The 16684-nt window shown below is 37.9% G+C and overlaps 2 protein-coding genes across 2 annotated transcripts; both read left to right on the top strand.

Moving 5' to 3' along the window:
• The first annotated feature begins 2221 nt into the window (after nucleotides 1-2221).
• Nucleotides 2222-5327, top strand: LOC9310285 (myrosinase-binding protein 2). The gene is made up of 6 exons (XM_021022994.1): nucleotides 2222-2264; nucleotides 2755-2984; nucleotides 3079-3525; nucleotides 3630-4082; nucleotides 4190-4639; nucleotides 4747-5327. Exons 2-6 carry the CDS (start codon nucleotides 2793-2795, stop codon nucleotides 5026-5028), a joined length of 1824 nt encoding a protein of 607 aa, XP_020878653.1. The 5' UTR covers nucleotides 2222-2264; nucleotides 2755-2792; the 3' UTR covers nucleotides 5029-5327.
• A 1714-nt stretch (nucleotides 5328-7041) lies between these two features.
• On the top strand, nucleotides 7042-16528 carry LOC9310284. The gene is made up of 21 exons (XM_021022671.1): nucleotides 7042-7493; nucleotides 7583-7667; nucleotides 7742-7781; nucleotides 7866-8114; nucleotides 8430-8529; nucleotides 8640-8714; nucleotides 9270-9368; nucleotides 9784-9900; nucleotides 9982-10097; nucleotides 10183-10282; nucleotides 11009-11367; nucleotides 11471-11798; nucleotides 12147-12358; nucleotides 12690-12908; nucleotides 13210-13396; nucleotides 13559-13794; nucleotides 14127-14219; nucleotides 14303-14404; nucleotides 14621-14981; nucleotides 15177-15314; nucleotides 15407-16528. The coding sequence occupies exons 1-21, from the start codon at nucleotides 7362-7364 to the stop codon at nucleotides 16220-16222; spliced, it is 4164 nt and encodes a 1387-aa protein (XP_020878330.1). The 5' UTR covers nucleotides 7042-7361; the 3' UTR covers nucleotides 16223-16528.
• The last annotated feature ends 156 nt before the right edge of the window (nucleotides 16529-16684 follow it).

Raw genomic sequence — 16684 nt, 5'->3', positions numbered from 1 at the left:
GTGTTATGAGCATCTTTCACTAATTGTTTACGTTCTTTAAAATTGCAACTCGTAAGCACTTCTTCGTTCCAATCTTCGATTGAGCACAATCCATCGTCTTCTTCCTTTTTGTAATTCAAATTTCCATCACCAGTTACTTCAGATCAACGAGAGATAAGAGATGAGAGAGATCATAAGAGAGATACAAATTATTTTATTATTCTTGTTGGTTTTATTAATGTTTGATCATTAGGTCGAATTTAGGGTTTAGTTAGGTCAAAATCGGCAATCACGGTACAGTAAAATACGATTACTAGTTTACTAAACAAAAACCAACATTTCAATTAGATATGTCGAAGTGTATAGTCAGTGATTGTTTGTGATGTTTAATGAAGAACTGCAACATTCTAGGTTGTAAAATATTAGTGAAGTAAAATCCCACATTAGAAGTTGGAGAAATTATCAAGTAATATACATATAAAGGGTTATGGACAATCTATTTATGGCCAATTGGTTTTGAGTTGAAAACTCATGTTAAACCCAAATTTTAACATGGTATCAGAGCCCGAACATACGTTGACCCGTTAATTCGGCTCAGAGAGTGGTTCGATCACCCCTACTAATTGAAGGCTCAAAGGAAGACTCAATTCTATCAAGATAGCTAGAAAAGCATTATCTCGAGGAAAAGTGATGGATTATGTCGAGATTAATGGCTATAAGAGCCTTTATCTGGAAGGGCGTATGGAGAGAGATCCCACATTTTTTTTTTTTGAATAAAATGTTAAATTATATTCAAGAAAAAAAATATACGGTTTACATCAGCTTTCATTTGACATTCTGAAGACCATATTTTAAAAAGAAACAGAGAACAGAGCTTTGATTTAAAACAGAGCATTTGAAAGTGGATGATAGATTTCTGTGGGTTTTTTAGGTTTGAGAGGCAAACCAGGCTTGAAGAGCTAGGTCATAGCCCCTGTCACTTTTTGAGCGTATAACCGAGAGTTGATTGCGAACATGCTTATCGATCCAACTTATGAGAGTGGTTGCCGGGCGTGGTACTTCTCCATGTCGTCGGGCGTTCCTCTCTCTCCAAATCGTGTGAACCGTGATTTGAAATGTGTTCCTCACCAAAAAACTGTGAACCCGATCGTGATTAGTAGCTGAGATATAAGCCACAATCTGTTGCCAATCCTCCGTGAACTGATTATTGAGAATGTTTTGAGCAAGATTCTTCCATATATCATAGCTATATGGACAAGAGAAGAAAAGATGATTTCGAGTTTCTATGGCTGCAGCACAGAAAACGCAGGGAACAGTGGCAAGATGGAAGGGATTTGAGTAGTATATAAGGGACATAGGCCTCTCCACTCATTGCCAATTGATTTTGAGTTGAAACCCCATGAATATTAACATAAAACGAAAAGGTCAAACTTTCCGGGAGAAAACGTATGAATCGTATTTCCTGAGAATTCGACTAGAAGCAACAATATAACTAACAAATAAAAAGATAATAAAAATCATAATATTTGTTGAGCACTTTATAACAAAGGCAATGTTTATATTTACATCTCGATTATGACCCGTGTGATACATAATATTTGTTGAACACGTTAAAAAATCATAATATTTGTTTACCCGCAAGTTCTTTCATCGTCATTACACCAACAGATTCTCGGAGATCATATAACTCCTCTCAGACTCCACGTTCAATGGATTAATTTGCTTTATCATCATGAAACTCACTTTCCAAGCCACAGTACATTCACTTTGGCGAGAGAGGAACAAACGTCGACATGGCGAGCTTCCTACCTCATCAGCTCAGTTAATCAAGTGTCTAAATTAAGTTTGATAATCAGAAACTTTAGTTACGATTTTGCTAAAATGGTTATCAATCTAACGGAATTGGTTTCACAATTCTTTTAGCTAGATATAAACCTTAACCACAAATTGAAAATAATAAAACTATGTTTTAGTTAATATATGAGAACAATTGAACACAATATTCAATAATTGTAGTGTAATAACCATTATCTTATTTTATAATCCAATTACTATATTTTAAAATAAAATATTTCTATAAAAATGATAATATCGTTTTGAAATGTCTTGGTCTAGTCGATTGGACGTTGGTGACTAGCGTATCTCAGGTATCATGATAATTAAAATTTTGATGAGTGTAAAGAGTAAATTAGTAAAATGTAAAAGGTAAAAAAGAATGTCAATAAATAGGGAGTAGCATTACTCCAAATCCCATAGCTCTTCTCCAATCAAAGAGTAACACACACGTGAGGACTCTCTCCCTCTCTCACTCTTAATTTGCTTTCATTTTTCTCGATTCTCTCTATTCACATCTTTAGTCGACATTTTCTATTCACATTATTATAATCTAATTTACATGATTTCATCCTTAGCTTGCTAATGTATTGTGCATAGTTTTGTCATGCATCCATTGTTGTTGTTTGAACTTATTGAAGTTATACGGTATCACCAATATATACAAATATATTAATGGGTTTTTAATGTAATTTTCAATTATAGAGAGATAAGGAGAAGTACGTTAAAAATGAATTCTCAGTGGCGTCCTTGGAAGATATAGAATACAATTAAAATGATCTCATAGAAAAAGTGGAATTGAATATAAAAGATATATTAACTTATTCTATCATTAGGGATAAGTAAAAAACAGTTTGTGTTACTTCTTCTTCCATTTCTTTACCAAGTAACGTACCATTCTGTTTGTTGTTTCTTCTTTCTTAATGTATTTGAATCTTTCAGGTTTCTATCACTAAAGTTAAAGTTAAGAGATCGAAGCAATGTCGTCTGAGAAGATGGGACCGGTTGGTGGTAACATGGGAGATGCATTCACTGATGATGCTTTCGACGGTGTGAAGAAAATAACAGTCGGAAAAGACCTTGAGTGTGTATCTTATATCAAGATCGAATACGAAAAGGATGGAAAATTTGAAACCCGTGAACACGGGACAATTCGCGGGGAACTAAAAGAGGTAAAAAAACAAATTAAATCATGATGTTGTTATTTTTCAATGAGTTCTTATCAACTCTTTAAAAGTTTATAAATAATGGAAAATAAAAATCCAGTTTGCGGTGGATTATCCAAGTGAATGTATCATAGCCGTTGGTGGAAGCTACGGTAATGTTGACCTCTATAAGGCAGTGCTAATCAAATCGCTATTCTTCAAAACCTCTTACGGAAGAACCTCTCCGATATTCGGTGAGACGAATTCATTTGGAAATCAACTCATGCTCGAGGGTAAAAATGGAGGAAAGCTTCTTGGATTCCACGGACGTTCTGGTCAGGCTATTGATGCCATTGGTGCATATTTTTCGCCAGTTCCTGAACCTGAAAAGCAGGAAGCAATCGGTGGTAACATGGGAGATGTATTCGACGATCATGTTTTCGAAGGTGTGAAGAAAATAACTGTGGGAAAAGACCTTGGCTGTGTGTCCTATATCAAGATTGAATACGAAAAGGACGGAAAATTTGAAACCCGTGAACATGGGACGATTCGTGGGGAACTAAAAGAGGTAATAAAAATATCGTGACTTTTGTTTTTCTTCAGTCGGTTCTTATCCACCCTTTAGAAGCTTATCAATTCTTTGTTTCTAATGGAAAACAAAAAAAAATCCAGTTTGCGGTGGATTATCCGAAAGAATGTGTCATAGCCGTTGGTGGAAGCTACGATCATGTTGACCTCTATAAGGCAGTGCTGATCAAATCGCTATTCTTCAAAACCTCTTATGGAAGAACCTCTCCAATATTCGGTGAGACGAATTCCTCTGGGAAAGAATTTTTGCTCGAGGGTAGAAATGGAGGAAAGCTTCTTGGGTTCCACGGACGCTCTGGTCAGGCTATTGATGCCATTGGTGCATATTTTTGGCCATTCCCCGCACCCGTACCCGAAAAGCGGGAAGCAATGGGTGGTAACATGGGAGATGCATTTGACGATGGTGTTTTCGACAGTGTGAAGAAAATAATTGTCGGAAAAGACCTTGATTGTGTCTCTTATATCAAGATCGAATACGTAAAGGACGGAAAAACTGAAACCCGTGAACACGGGACGATTCGCGGAGAACTAAAAGAGGTAATATAGATAACGTGAATTTGCTATTCTTCTTTCCAACTCTTTTAAAATGTGTATAAAGATATATATATATAAATTGCTTGTTTCTAATGGAAAATGAAATCCAGTTTGCCGTGGACTATCCGAATGAATGTATCACATCTGTTGGTGGAAGCTACGGTCATGTTAACCTCTATAAAGCAGTGCTGATCGAATCGCTGTTCTTTAAGACTTCTTATGGAAGAACCTCTCCAATATTCGGTTCATCTGGAAATGTAGCTGGGAAAGAATTCTTGCTCGAGGGTAAAAAAGGAGGAAAGCTTCTTGGGCTCCATGGACGCTCTGGTCAGGCTATTGATGCCATTGGTGCATATTTTTGGTCAGTTCCGGCACCCGAAAAAATTGAAGCAATGGGTGGTAACATGGGAGTTGCATTCGACGATGGTGTTTTCGACGGTGTGAAGAAAATAATTGTTGGAAAAGATCTTGGCTGTGTGTCTTATATCAAGATCGAATATGAAAAGAACAAAAAAATTGAAACCCGTGAACACGGGACGATTCGCGGGGAACTGAAAGAGGTAATAAAAATAGCCTACTTGACTTTGTTTTTCTTCAATTGGTTCTTAATTATTTATCCACCCGTTTATAAATTGTTTGTTTTTGATGGAAAAAAATTGAAATACAGTTTGCGGTGGATTATCCGTACGAATGTATCACATCCGTTGGTGGAAGCTACGATCATGTTGACCTCTACAAGGCAGTGCTGATCAAATCGCTATTCTTCAAAACCTCTTACGGAAGAACCTCTCCGATATTCGGTGAGACGAATTCATCTGGAAATCAACTCATGCTCGAGGGTAAAAATGGAGGAAAGCTTCTTGGATTCCACGGACGCTCTGGTCAGGCTATTGATGCCATTGGAGCTTACTTTGGAACCGCCATAGGTGTGGGATGTGGTAACGGATGAACTTACGGAGGAAGGTTACAAGATCGTTGAAAAGCTGGTGATTTGGTTCATCAGATCGAAGTCCATGTCGTGTCTATCTATATATTATCACCAATAAAAGACTTGCTCTTTAGTTTTCTTTTTCTCTTGATTCCGTAAAATAAGGTCCACGCTTTGGATTTGTGTCACTCGACGTCTTGAGTAAGCATTTCAGCTTTTCTTGTGTTTGTTTATGAGTCAAATAAGGTCCATGCTTTTGGATCATGTGCTTTGAAGGTGTGTGTTTCGATTTTAATAAATGATGTTTATTTCCAATATCATTTTCGATCTTGGTTCGTTTTCTTGTCATTATTTTACTTGTGAAAGGTTTTCGAAACAAAAAAAGTCCTAAGTTTTGTTTGACTTTCTTTTGTGGTGAAGAAGATAAATTAAAACGATCTAACATGTCACTCTGGTTCATATTTTACAACATATTTTCTATATATATATATATATATATTTCCCAAAAACATAAACCAACACAACAAAATAGTGCCCTTCACACATTTTCATCATAATACAAAACCGGAAAGAGTTTACAAATGTGATTTCTCAAAATAATAATCTATGGGATCACGCTAAGAATCCGCTTTAAAATTACATAATCGAGAAATAGAAGAAATCCAAAAAGGAAAACAAGACACAGAGCATTCAAATTTATCTAGCAGATTGGAAAAAAGTGGATCATTCTTCAAGAGACTGCACCATCGAGACTAGTCATGTCAATTAGGACCAAAACATGCGGGATAGCTCGGCCCAGCCCTAAAAACAACAGGCTCAGACTTAAAAATATATGTCCAAAAACAATCGGACCTTTCAGGTTAAGCCCATTCGGGCAAAAAGGATATTTTGGGTTTAGACCGGTCGGGCTAAGACTAGTTCAAAAAAATTTTAGAAAGATATTTTGACTTTTTTTTGTTAATATTTTCGTTTAGTTGAGAAATTTGTTTAAGAATTTTTTTAACATAGTTAAAAACCCTAAACCTAGTTTTCAAAATTTTGCCTTACTCTAAATATAAAAAGCAAATATTAGCTTTACTATCTAGTTTGAAGTCTTCCGATTTTTTATTTTATTTGGTATTAATTTAAACAATTTATTTATTTGATTTTAAACTATTTCTTGAAATTAAATTGGGGTTAGTCGTTATCTTAATTTCGATTGACTCGTTTATACACATATTTTTTTAAAGAGATATTATTAATTATAAGTTTGTTTCTTTTATCGAAAAAGTCCATAGAGCCCGGAAAAGCCATGTAGCTCTAATAGAGTCGGTCGGGCTTTAAAATATAGGCTCGAAATTTTTACAGGCCAGACCCGACTAAATTATACGCGGGTTTTGTGGGCTTGGACCGGGCCTGGCCAGGGTAACCTGATTGACATGCCTAATCGAGACTAACTCTATACAATATGTTTCAAACGCTTGACAGTCAATCCTTCTTCAAAGGATATTCATCATATCCCATAATAAAGCTTCTATCTCCGAGTGAAAGGGGCAGAGAGGGGGGAGGGATACCTCCGAAGACACTTTGCACCAAAAAGTACTATTTGATAATTTTCTTGAAAACACAAACATTTTAGACCCGTAATTGGATTCGAAGATTTGTAGAGCCATCAATCCGACATCTTAGGGATTGTGTAGGATTATCCAATGTTTTCTTATTAACACTAAATTAAATTGGGTCCAATTGAGCTTCTTCCCACACTAATTGTTCACTCAAAACGTGATTACAAACATAGTTTTTAACAAATTTACTAAAACAAACTATCAAAATAGTCTATACAATTTATCAAATATAGTTATTTGTAGCATATGAATTTTTATCCATAAATTATAAATCGACATCGATTCCAGATTTACGAGAAGAAAATTTTTGTTTGAGATGATGATACATTTCGAATTCGAAAAAAAAAAAAAAAAAAACTGTAAATAATTTTCAACTTTTATCCCCCAATTAATTCCGTAAATGGAATAACCATGCGACAAAGGAAAGGGCTAAAAAAATGTTATTGGGCCTTTTTTGTTAATCAGAGTGGCCTTCGTAGTTCGCGCTTTACGCGATTCGCGTCTGAAGATCACACTACCGGAGTTTTTGTTCGGCGATTGTAGTGGTGGTGGTGGATCCGGCCATTTTCTTTGATAACCGCGGTGGATCTAATCGATCTGGATCTGATAATAGCTTTTTTCTGAAATTTTGAGTCTCTTTAGGAGTTCTCGTGAATCCAAATCGTCTTTGCGGATGCAATTGTGCTCAGATTTTGAGTTGTTTCATTGATCTTGGAGAACTGATATAGAGAGCGAGAGAGAGAGATCGAAATGTTGCGGGCGAGAGCATTTCGGCAGACAAATGGTAAGATTGTGAAGATACAGGTGCATCCCACGCATCCATGGCTTGTCACCGCCGATGATTCAGATCACGTTTCCGTCTGGAATTGGGAGCATCGTCAGGTTTGGTTCTTAACGAGATTCTGATTTGATTTTCGTTTCGCTTCTGTTCCTGAATCGTGGATCTTTCAACGTCTATGGCTATTTTCTAGGTAATTTATGAATTGAAAGCCGGCGGAGTTGACGAGCGCCGTTTAGTTGGTGCTAAGTTAGAGAAGCTCGCCGAGGGAGAATCCGGTGAGCTATGAACAATTTGTTCCTGTTAAATGAGTATACGTTTAGATGCTTTCTGACATTCATGTATTGCTCAGACTATAAAGCCAAGCCCACTGAAGCCATTAGAGGAGGAAGGTAGTAGATCTTTTCCGCTGCTATTCAATTGACTCTTCCGATATGAGATAAATGACTTATCTGTTCAATGTTTGCACCTACAAGTGTTAAGCAGGTGAAGTTTTATGACGATGATGTGCGTTATTGGCAACTTTGGCGCAATCGTTCTGCAGCTGCTGAATCTCCATCAGCTGTCAATCATCTCACATCTGCTTTCACTTCTCCTGCTCCATCGACTAAAGGCCGGCATTTTCTGGTCATCTGCTGTGAGAATAAAGCCATTTTCTTGGACTTGGTGACAATGCGTGGTCGTGATGTGCCAAAGCAAGAGCTTGATAACAAGTCACTTCTCTGGTTAGTTCATTGCTTTTTCTTTAATTTTAGAACATGGGTTTGCTTGACACCTGGACCCCAAGGAAGATGTTCCATTACTGTAGGCTTCCAATCTTTAAATCACTTGAATCCTGGAAAGACCTTCATTAGTTGCTACGCTGGAAATATTTTAGTCAAATGTAGACTAGGCATAAGTTGATATGTGTGTGTTTTAAGTGTAATGGATACCTGACCACCTTGATGTTTAATGTTCAGTCAATGTTCAAACAGTCTTTCTACTGTTCTGATATCTTCTGCTCCGTAAAAGTTGTTAGAATTCTTCCTTTTGTTTTGCAGCATGGAGTTTCTTTCCAGATCATCTGGTGGTGATGGCCCTTTAGTTGCATTTGGTTCAACTGATGGTGTCATTCGGGTTTTATCAATGATAACATGGAAGGTTTGTTTGTTCCAAAGTTATAATATTTGTTTTGTTTCTCTGCGGGGTTTAGGGTGAGGGCTTTTGATTCTGATCTGTGTTAATTTCCTTAAATGTTTACTTCCTTGCAGCTTGCACGTAGATATACAGGTGGCCATAAAGGATCCATATATTGCCTGATGAATTTCATGGCATCATCTGGCGAAGTAACTACATATTCTCTCCATATGCTCTGAATTTATTTCGAGATATTTACTTAATACTATCTGATAGATGAAAGTGTTGTAATTTAGAAAACCATACGCAAGATCACCTCGTAAGATTGACTGATATTAATGAAAACGAGGTCTTGGGCATATGGTCTTGGAAGTTCCCTACATATATTTTTGTCTTCTTTCTGACATCAAAATCTCTTCATTTTACTAAGTGGGGAGTGCAGACCGCAACAGGCCTTACTATACGGATACCTGTTGTACAATCCAAATATCGAGCCTTAGTTTCTTAGATCATCTGTGCTCCTAATATGTTTGGGTTAAATTTCATGCATAGCCTAGCATTATGAGCGGCGGGAATTATAACCATTGGCATCTTTTTCCCCAATTGCTTGTTTTGGTTGTTATTAGCGAATCCCTACTAGTACTGTGCCTTCTTTCCTTTTATATAATTTGACATTTTTTAATGAATGCTTATCAAGTATTTTCTCTTTGTTATTCATGTCCAATACATGATACTAGCCATTCTCTATCTAATTGCAATTGCAGGCACTCCTTGTTTCAGGTGGCAGTGATGGCTTACTTGTACTGTGGAGTGCTGATAATGGCACTGACTCAAGGGAACTTGTACCCAAGCTTAGCTTAAAGGTATTCTTCTCATGCCTACTCTTTCATGAAAAGTTCAAGAGAAGATATTGCTGTGGCCGTTCAAGTCTGAGGCCTGGAAAGATTGGCCAGATTTGGTTACAGCTGAGACTAAGGCACCATTTTTCTTAGTTCCATTGAACCTTATGAGTTGATTTCTGTGCCTATTTCTGAATGTTGGACTATTAGCATTTAGATTTTTTCTTTCATTTTGTGAAAAAAGGCTGAGTAATGATAGGGGAGTATAACATGCTTGTGCTGTTGTTTTTTCTTGGTGTAATAGACATGCTCTTGTTTGCTTAATTGAATCATAATTTCCACTTCTCTGTTATACTGTTTTTTCTCTTCCAGATATGGCGTTGTAAAAGCTTTTGCTCACCTTCTTGGCTTCTTCTGATTTTTTTTTGTTCTGAATTAGGCACATGATGGTGGGGTGGTGGCTGTTGAGTTGTCAAGGGTAAGTGGGAGTGCTCCACAATTGATTACAATTGGGGCTGACAAGACATTAGCCATATGGGACACAATGACATTTAAGGTAATGGTGTATCTCATGTATATATTTTTCATATTTTACCGATATCATTTTTTAACATGCATATCTACTTTTTCTCTACAGGAGCTGCGTAGAATTAAACCTGTCCCGAAGCTAGCTTGCCACAGTGTTGCATCTTGGTGTCACCCTCGAGCGCCAAACCTTGATATTTTGACTTGCGTTAAAGATTCACACATATGGTATCTTTGTTTAACATTTGGTTGTGTATATGGTAAAAAAACTTTTGTATATTAGATGAGTGTCTAATTGTTTGGATTTTCGCAGGTCTATTGAGCATCCAACTTACTCGGCCCTAACAAGGCCATTATGTGAACTTTCTTCCTTGGTTCCGCCTCAAGTACTTGCAACCCACAGAAAACTTAGGGTAATTAGCTCTTGCCTCTTTCTTTTTTTTGAGTTTGACAAAGCAAAATCAGCACAATTGGTTGTTGATTTGTTTTCATTGTTGATTAAATCCTCGGAATCTACCATGTATCATATTATTTCTTTCTGCTTGCTAGTTGTATAATATGTCAATAACTCATGCACAAGCCTGGGCATGATAATTGCTCTCTTATGCTCCATTCTATGTGCCCCACAAAACATTAGTTTCTCTTCATATCTCGTAAAATGCATCTATTATGCTTGAAATGATGAAGTTGGTTAGCTGTATAATCTTGCACTTAGCAGTGCAAAGATATTCCGACTCAAGTAGACTAGGAATAAGAATAGAATAGATTACAACTGGTTGATAATTTGTTACTTCTTACAGAAAAGTTTTGTATATAGCAGACTTTAGATTGATAGCTGTTTGAACACTGAATGTATCTAAAAGAAAATTACAACGGAGAAGATACGTAATCTTTATGTCAGATGGTTATAGAGAAAGCACGTGCTGCACCCAAAGTTGGAAGTTATCCTTTTTCAGAATTTGCAGATGATATTCGGTGTTCATTTTCTACTTGAAAACGCCAGTTGATAAATTTCAAAGATTGCTAGTTCCTTTATTACATCATTATAATAGCATTGCTTCTGTACTTCTTTCGCTTTAGTAGCGTCCATACATTGGTAGTAACCCTCATTAGTTACTTATTAATTTCATTTTTTTTAGGTCTATTGTATGGTTGCACATCCTCTACAACCACATCTCGTCGCAACTGGTACCAATGTTGGTATTATAGTTAGTGAATTTGATCCTCGTGCCATCCCGTCTGCAGCTCCTCTACCAGCACTGCCTGGAAGTCGGGAGAATTCAGCTATATATATCCTTGGAAGAGAATTAAAGCTCTTGAACTTTCAACTATCCAACTCAGCCAACCCATCCCTTGGAAATAATAGTGCCTTGTCCGAATCAGGGCTGTCTAAGGGAGACCCAGGTGAACAGTTGACTGTAAAGCAGACCAAAAAGCAGATTGTGGCACCTGTTCCACATGATTCATACTCAGTCCTTTCTGTGAGCAGTTCAGGGAAGTAAGTTTAGCTAATTGTTTTTATGAATATAATTTTCTTCGTAACTCAGCTAATTTGCTGAGTGTTGTTTTTTTAGCCAACTAACTTTATTTTCTGGTTGTAGGTATGTGGCAGTTGTATGGCCTGATATTCTGTACTTCTCTATCTACAAGGTTAGTGACTGGTCCATTGTTGACTCTGGAAGTGCAAGACTGTTGGCTTGGGATACATGTCGAGACAGATTTGCCATTCTAGAATCTGTGTTACCTCAAAGGATGCCTATAATCCCTAAGGGTGGTTTATCGAGAAAGGCAAAAGAAGCCGCTGCAGCTGCAGCTCAAGCTGCTGCTGCTGCCAGTGCAGCTTCATCGGCTAGTGTCCAAGTTCGTATTCTCTTGGATGATGGTACCTCAAACATACTCATGAGATCTGTAGGAGGTCGCTCTGAACCGGTATGTGTCTCTTTTTCATTTATATCAGATCATCTGCATGTATTCTAGAGCAGCTCTATTGAATATTTAATCTTATCATGCTCCTAAGAATTTGTGTGCCTTGGTTTGCATTGAAAATACTGTAAAATTAGTACAAAAAAAATTGTCATACTTGGAACACAGTAATTTATTAATTGACGTTTGACCAAAAGGAAAGGTTGCTAAACATGAGAATCTTACGCAATAATTCTACTTGACTTCAAGTGGTGGTTTATCTTTGTTACTTTGGAAAAATGATCAAAGAGCAGTATGTCAATGCTTGACATCTAGGTTAAGCAACATTCTTATGCTTCATAATTCTCCTTGCAGGTCATTGGTCTGCATGGTGGTGCTCTACTTGGTATAGGCTATCGCACATCCCGAAGGATTAGTCCTGTTGCTGCAACAGCTATTTCAACCATTCAGTCGATGCCACTCTCGGGATTTGGAAACAGCAATGTTTCTTCGTTTTCTAGCTATGATGATGGGTTTTCTTCGCAGAAGTCTGCTGAGTCTGCACCCCTAAACTACCAGCTCTACAGGTGATTAGGGTTGTCCTTCTTATTTTTTTATGCAAGGCTCATTTCTGTTAGCACTCTTTGTTACTAAACTAGCGTGCAGGCAGCTGGCTGTTGGGCATATTTTATTACATTTCATTTTCTTTAGTTAGCTATATTGACCAAATCAGAATCTCATTTCCTCCTCTGAGATGTCTGAGAAAATAGTTACTCTTGTTTGATGGAATAATAAGCACTGTTCATCAATCTGTACCGATTCCCATAGTTACATTTTAGTTAGCTCTAATTTTGTTGCATTGCATCATGTTAAAGTATTTCAGTTCTATATTATCTAAATGGAATTTTTAATGTGTAGTTGGGAAAATTTTGAGCCAGTAGGTGGTATGCTACCTCAGCCAGAATGGATGGCATGGGACCAAACAGTTGAGTACTGTGCTTTTGCTTATCAACAATACATGGTCATATCGTCCTTGCGCCCTCAGTATAGGTATCTTGGTGATGTTGCCATTGCACATGCTACTGGAGCTGTTTGGCATCGCAGACAGCTGTTTGTGGCTACACCAACCACGATTGAGTAAGATTATTGCACATGATACATGATTTTTTTTCTGTTTTGTGCCAGTTACCTTGAATGCTACTTCCACTTGGGTGAAACAAACTAAAAATCGAATCTAAGTGTTTTTGCGGTGGATGTGTATCATCAGTTATTGATTATTCAGATGGTGCATAATCCAACTTCTCAGAGATTACTATGTTTTGAAAAGAATTGCTCTAATTCTGACTCTGTTAAGGGCATGGCTACCTTGATCTGCTATTTACTAAACAAAATATCTGGGGAGTAATGCTAATACTTTCTTCCATGCCTGGATTTCCAGATGTGTTTTTGTGGACGCGGGAGTTTCTGAAATTGATATAGAGACTAGGAAGATGAAGGAAGAAATGAAACTTAAGGAGGTGCAGGCTAGAGCAGTTGCAGAGCATGGAGAGTTAGCCTTAATCACAGTAGAAGGTTCCCAGGCTGGAAAGCAAGAAAGGATATCTTTAAGGCCCCCCATGCTGCAGGTGGACTTTTTTTTCCTTTTACATGAAATATATTGTAACTATTGTGAAGCTTAATTTTTCAGGTCTAAGCTTGTGTTTTTGTCCTCCATATGTGTCGACATCTATGTCAATTCTTGTCAAACCAGCAAGAATCTTCCTCATGTGTATACTTTTTATTTGTAGGTTGTGCGTTTAGCTTCTTTCCAAAATGCTCCATCTGTTCCACCATTCTTATCATTGCCAAGACAATCTAGAGGTGATAGCGATGACATAATGGATGAAAGAAGGGTCAATGAGGTAGCTGTGGGTGGTGGAGGAGTCTCAGTTGCTGTTACTCGTTTCCCAGTCGAGCAGAAACGACCAGTGGGGCCTCTTGTTGTTGCCGGTGTACGTGATGGAGTTCTTTGGCTCATTGACAGGTACTAAGAGTCTCCTGTTCTTTACCTTAAGACAAGACTGACTCTTGCTAAAAAATTCCTTGTTGGACACTGACTGTATGAATTGGTGAATCGTTTATCTTCGTTGGAGATATGTATATTCAGTTAGATTATGAATTTTCCTTTTCATTCATATTACGCACTAGGTAGGCGCATTGACATCTGACATTTTGTATTCCAAAGCTTCCTCGAGCACCAAAATATGTTTGTAATCTTGTATAGCATATCTTGCCATGGTCGTCATTTTAGTTACTTGAATGATTAAATAAGACCAAAGATAGAAATTATTATCTGACACCTCCATTTCTTGGTAGGTACATGTGTGCCCATGCCATTTCACTGAATCATCCTGGTATCCGTTGCCGCTGTCTTGCTGCTTACGGGGATGCTGTTAGTGCAGTTAAATGGTATGGATATGTTTCTCATAATCTCGTGTTTATTTGAGTAGTAAAGTAGCAGGAATGCTAATACAACATTTCTTTTTGCGCAGGGCAAGTAGGCTTGGGAGAGAACATCATGACGATCTGGCACAGTTTATGCTAGGGATGGGATACGCAACAGAAGCACTTCATTTGCCTGGAATATCTAAGAGGTAAATAAAACATATAATGTTTTGGTGCCGCTATTCCTTCAATTTGGCTCTACTATACACAGTCTTTTCTAGTCTCTGAATTGCTTATGCTGGACAGTAAACAGAATTCAGTGTTTCACTCTTCATCCTAGCTGTCAATTCAAACCAAAATGCCATCAGTGATTATTTTCACTTTGACTTAGGCTCCGAGTTTGACTTAGCTTTATGTTTTCTCAGGCTGGAGTTTGATCTAGCAATGCAGAGCAATGATCTTAAGAGGGCTCTTCATTGTCTTCTCACAATGAGTAATAGCAAGGACATTGGACAGGATGGTGTAGGCCTTGATTTGAGTGACATTCTCTCTTTGACAGCTACTAAAAAAGAAGATGTTGTTGAAGCTGTGGAGGGAATAGTGAAATTTGCAAAGGAGTTTCTTGACCTTATAGATGCTGCTGATGCCACTGGCCACGCTGACATTGCTCGCGAAGCTCTCAAAAGACTGGCAACTGCAGGTTCGGTCAAAGGCGCTTTACAGGGTCATGAGTTGCGAGGCCTTTCATTACGCCTAGCAAACCATGGAGAATTGACACGCCTAAGTGTACGTCTGCAATTTCTCTTTCTTTCGGTTTCTAACTTGGTTTCTAGTATTTTAGGATACCTACAGAGATCTAAAGACAGTTGTGTTGTTCACTAGATAGGATCGACATAACTAACTGTAGACGAATTTATGCTTTGATTTTATACTTTGTATCTGCAGGTTCCTAATTGAAATACTATTTTAACTTTGTTGCAGGGACTTATAAACAATCTGATCTCCATAGGCCTTGGGCGAGAATCAGCATTTTCTGCTGCAGTTCTGGGAGACAATGCGCTCATGGAGAAGGCATGGCAAGACACGGGAATGCTTGCAGAAGCCGTGCTTCATGCCCATGTAAGATTGTTTTTTATTGTCGTTTTCTTTTTGTAGTTTATAAATTAAACTTGTATTGTTTCTGACCTCACCTACTGTAATTAATCCCACAGGCACATGGTCGTCCAACTCTAAAGAACTTGGTCCAGGCTTGGAATAAAACGCTGCAGAAGGAAGTTGAGCAAGCTCCATCTTCTAAAACTGATGCTGCAAGTGCGTTTCTGGCTTCTCTTGAGGATCCAAAGCTCACGAGTTTATCTGATGCATCCAGAAAACCTCCAATCGAGATTCTACCTCCTGGAATGTCTTCAATCTTTGCTTCCATTACTGCTCCCAAAAAACCTTTACTCACACAGAAGACTGCACAGCCAGAAGTAGCTAAGCCATTGGCGCTCGAAGAACCTGCAAAACCATTGGCTATTGAAGCTCCTCCATCTTCTGAGGCACCACGGACTGAATCAGCGCCTGAAACTGCAGCTACTGCTGAGTCACCAGCACCTGAAACCGTAGCCGTTGCTGAGTCACCAGCACCTGAAACCGTAGCCGTTGCTGAGTCACCAGCACCTGAAACCGCAGCTGTTGCTGAGTCACCAGCATCTGAAACTGCAGCAGCACCTGTGGATGGACCCGTGAAGGAGACAGTGTCTGAGCCTCCTCCCGTAGAGGAGGAAACTTCTTTGGAAGACAAAAGTGATCCGTCTTCAACTCCAAACACAGAAACAGCTGTAGCCACAGAAGATACTAGCCAAACAACAACGACGCCTGAAACTGTTACAAGAGCGCCACCAGAAACTGTTACAACAGCCCCTCCGCCTGAAACTGTTACAACAACAGTGAAACCAACAGAGAATGCAGCAACCGAGAGACGAGTAACCAATTATCCTCCAATAAGAAGCCAGCCAATTGATTTTGACTTCTTGAATGGCTAAAACCAAGTTTGCACAGAAGATCCCAAAACGAAGATAGCAGCGGAATGTATTCATAATCAAATCTCTTTGGCCCCAATTGAATAGAGTAAGAGAAAAAGGACGATGCTGTTCATGATATTTTTAAATGAGTTTGATGTGTTTAGTTTTTTTTGTATTGTGTCATTTTTTTGTCTTTTTATCATTTATTTTGCATCATTAAATGGTTTGTATTATTATTGTTATCAAACAAACATCTCTAAGATACTCTGTGTAGCGTGTAAACTGATTTAGTATCAAAATGTTTTTTTACAGTTAGGTTTTCGTTTATTCGAATCTTGTCCCAATGTATTCAATGTATTCAATGTAGTCAATTCGATTATGTTAGAGGATGCTAATATTTTACGCCATGTTATAATATTTTTTTAGTTTAGTTGAATAAATTATGGGAGACACTTTCTCTCCTACCAAAAAAATGTTTTTTTT

Source organism: Arabidopsis lyrata, assembly GCF_000004255.2.
Source record: "Arabidopsis lyrata subsp. lyrata unplaced genomic scaffold ARALYscaffold_6, whole genome shotgun sequence".
Classification (NCBI taxonomy): domain Eukaryota; kingdom Viridiplantae; phylum Streptophyta; class Magnoliopsida; order Brassicales; family Brassicaceae; genus Arabidopsis; species Arabidopsis lyrata.
The sequence above is the reverse complement of the archived record's forward strand: the minus strand, read 5'-3'. Positions and strand labels throughout refer to the sequence as shown.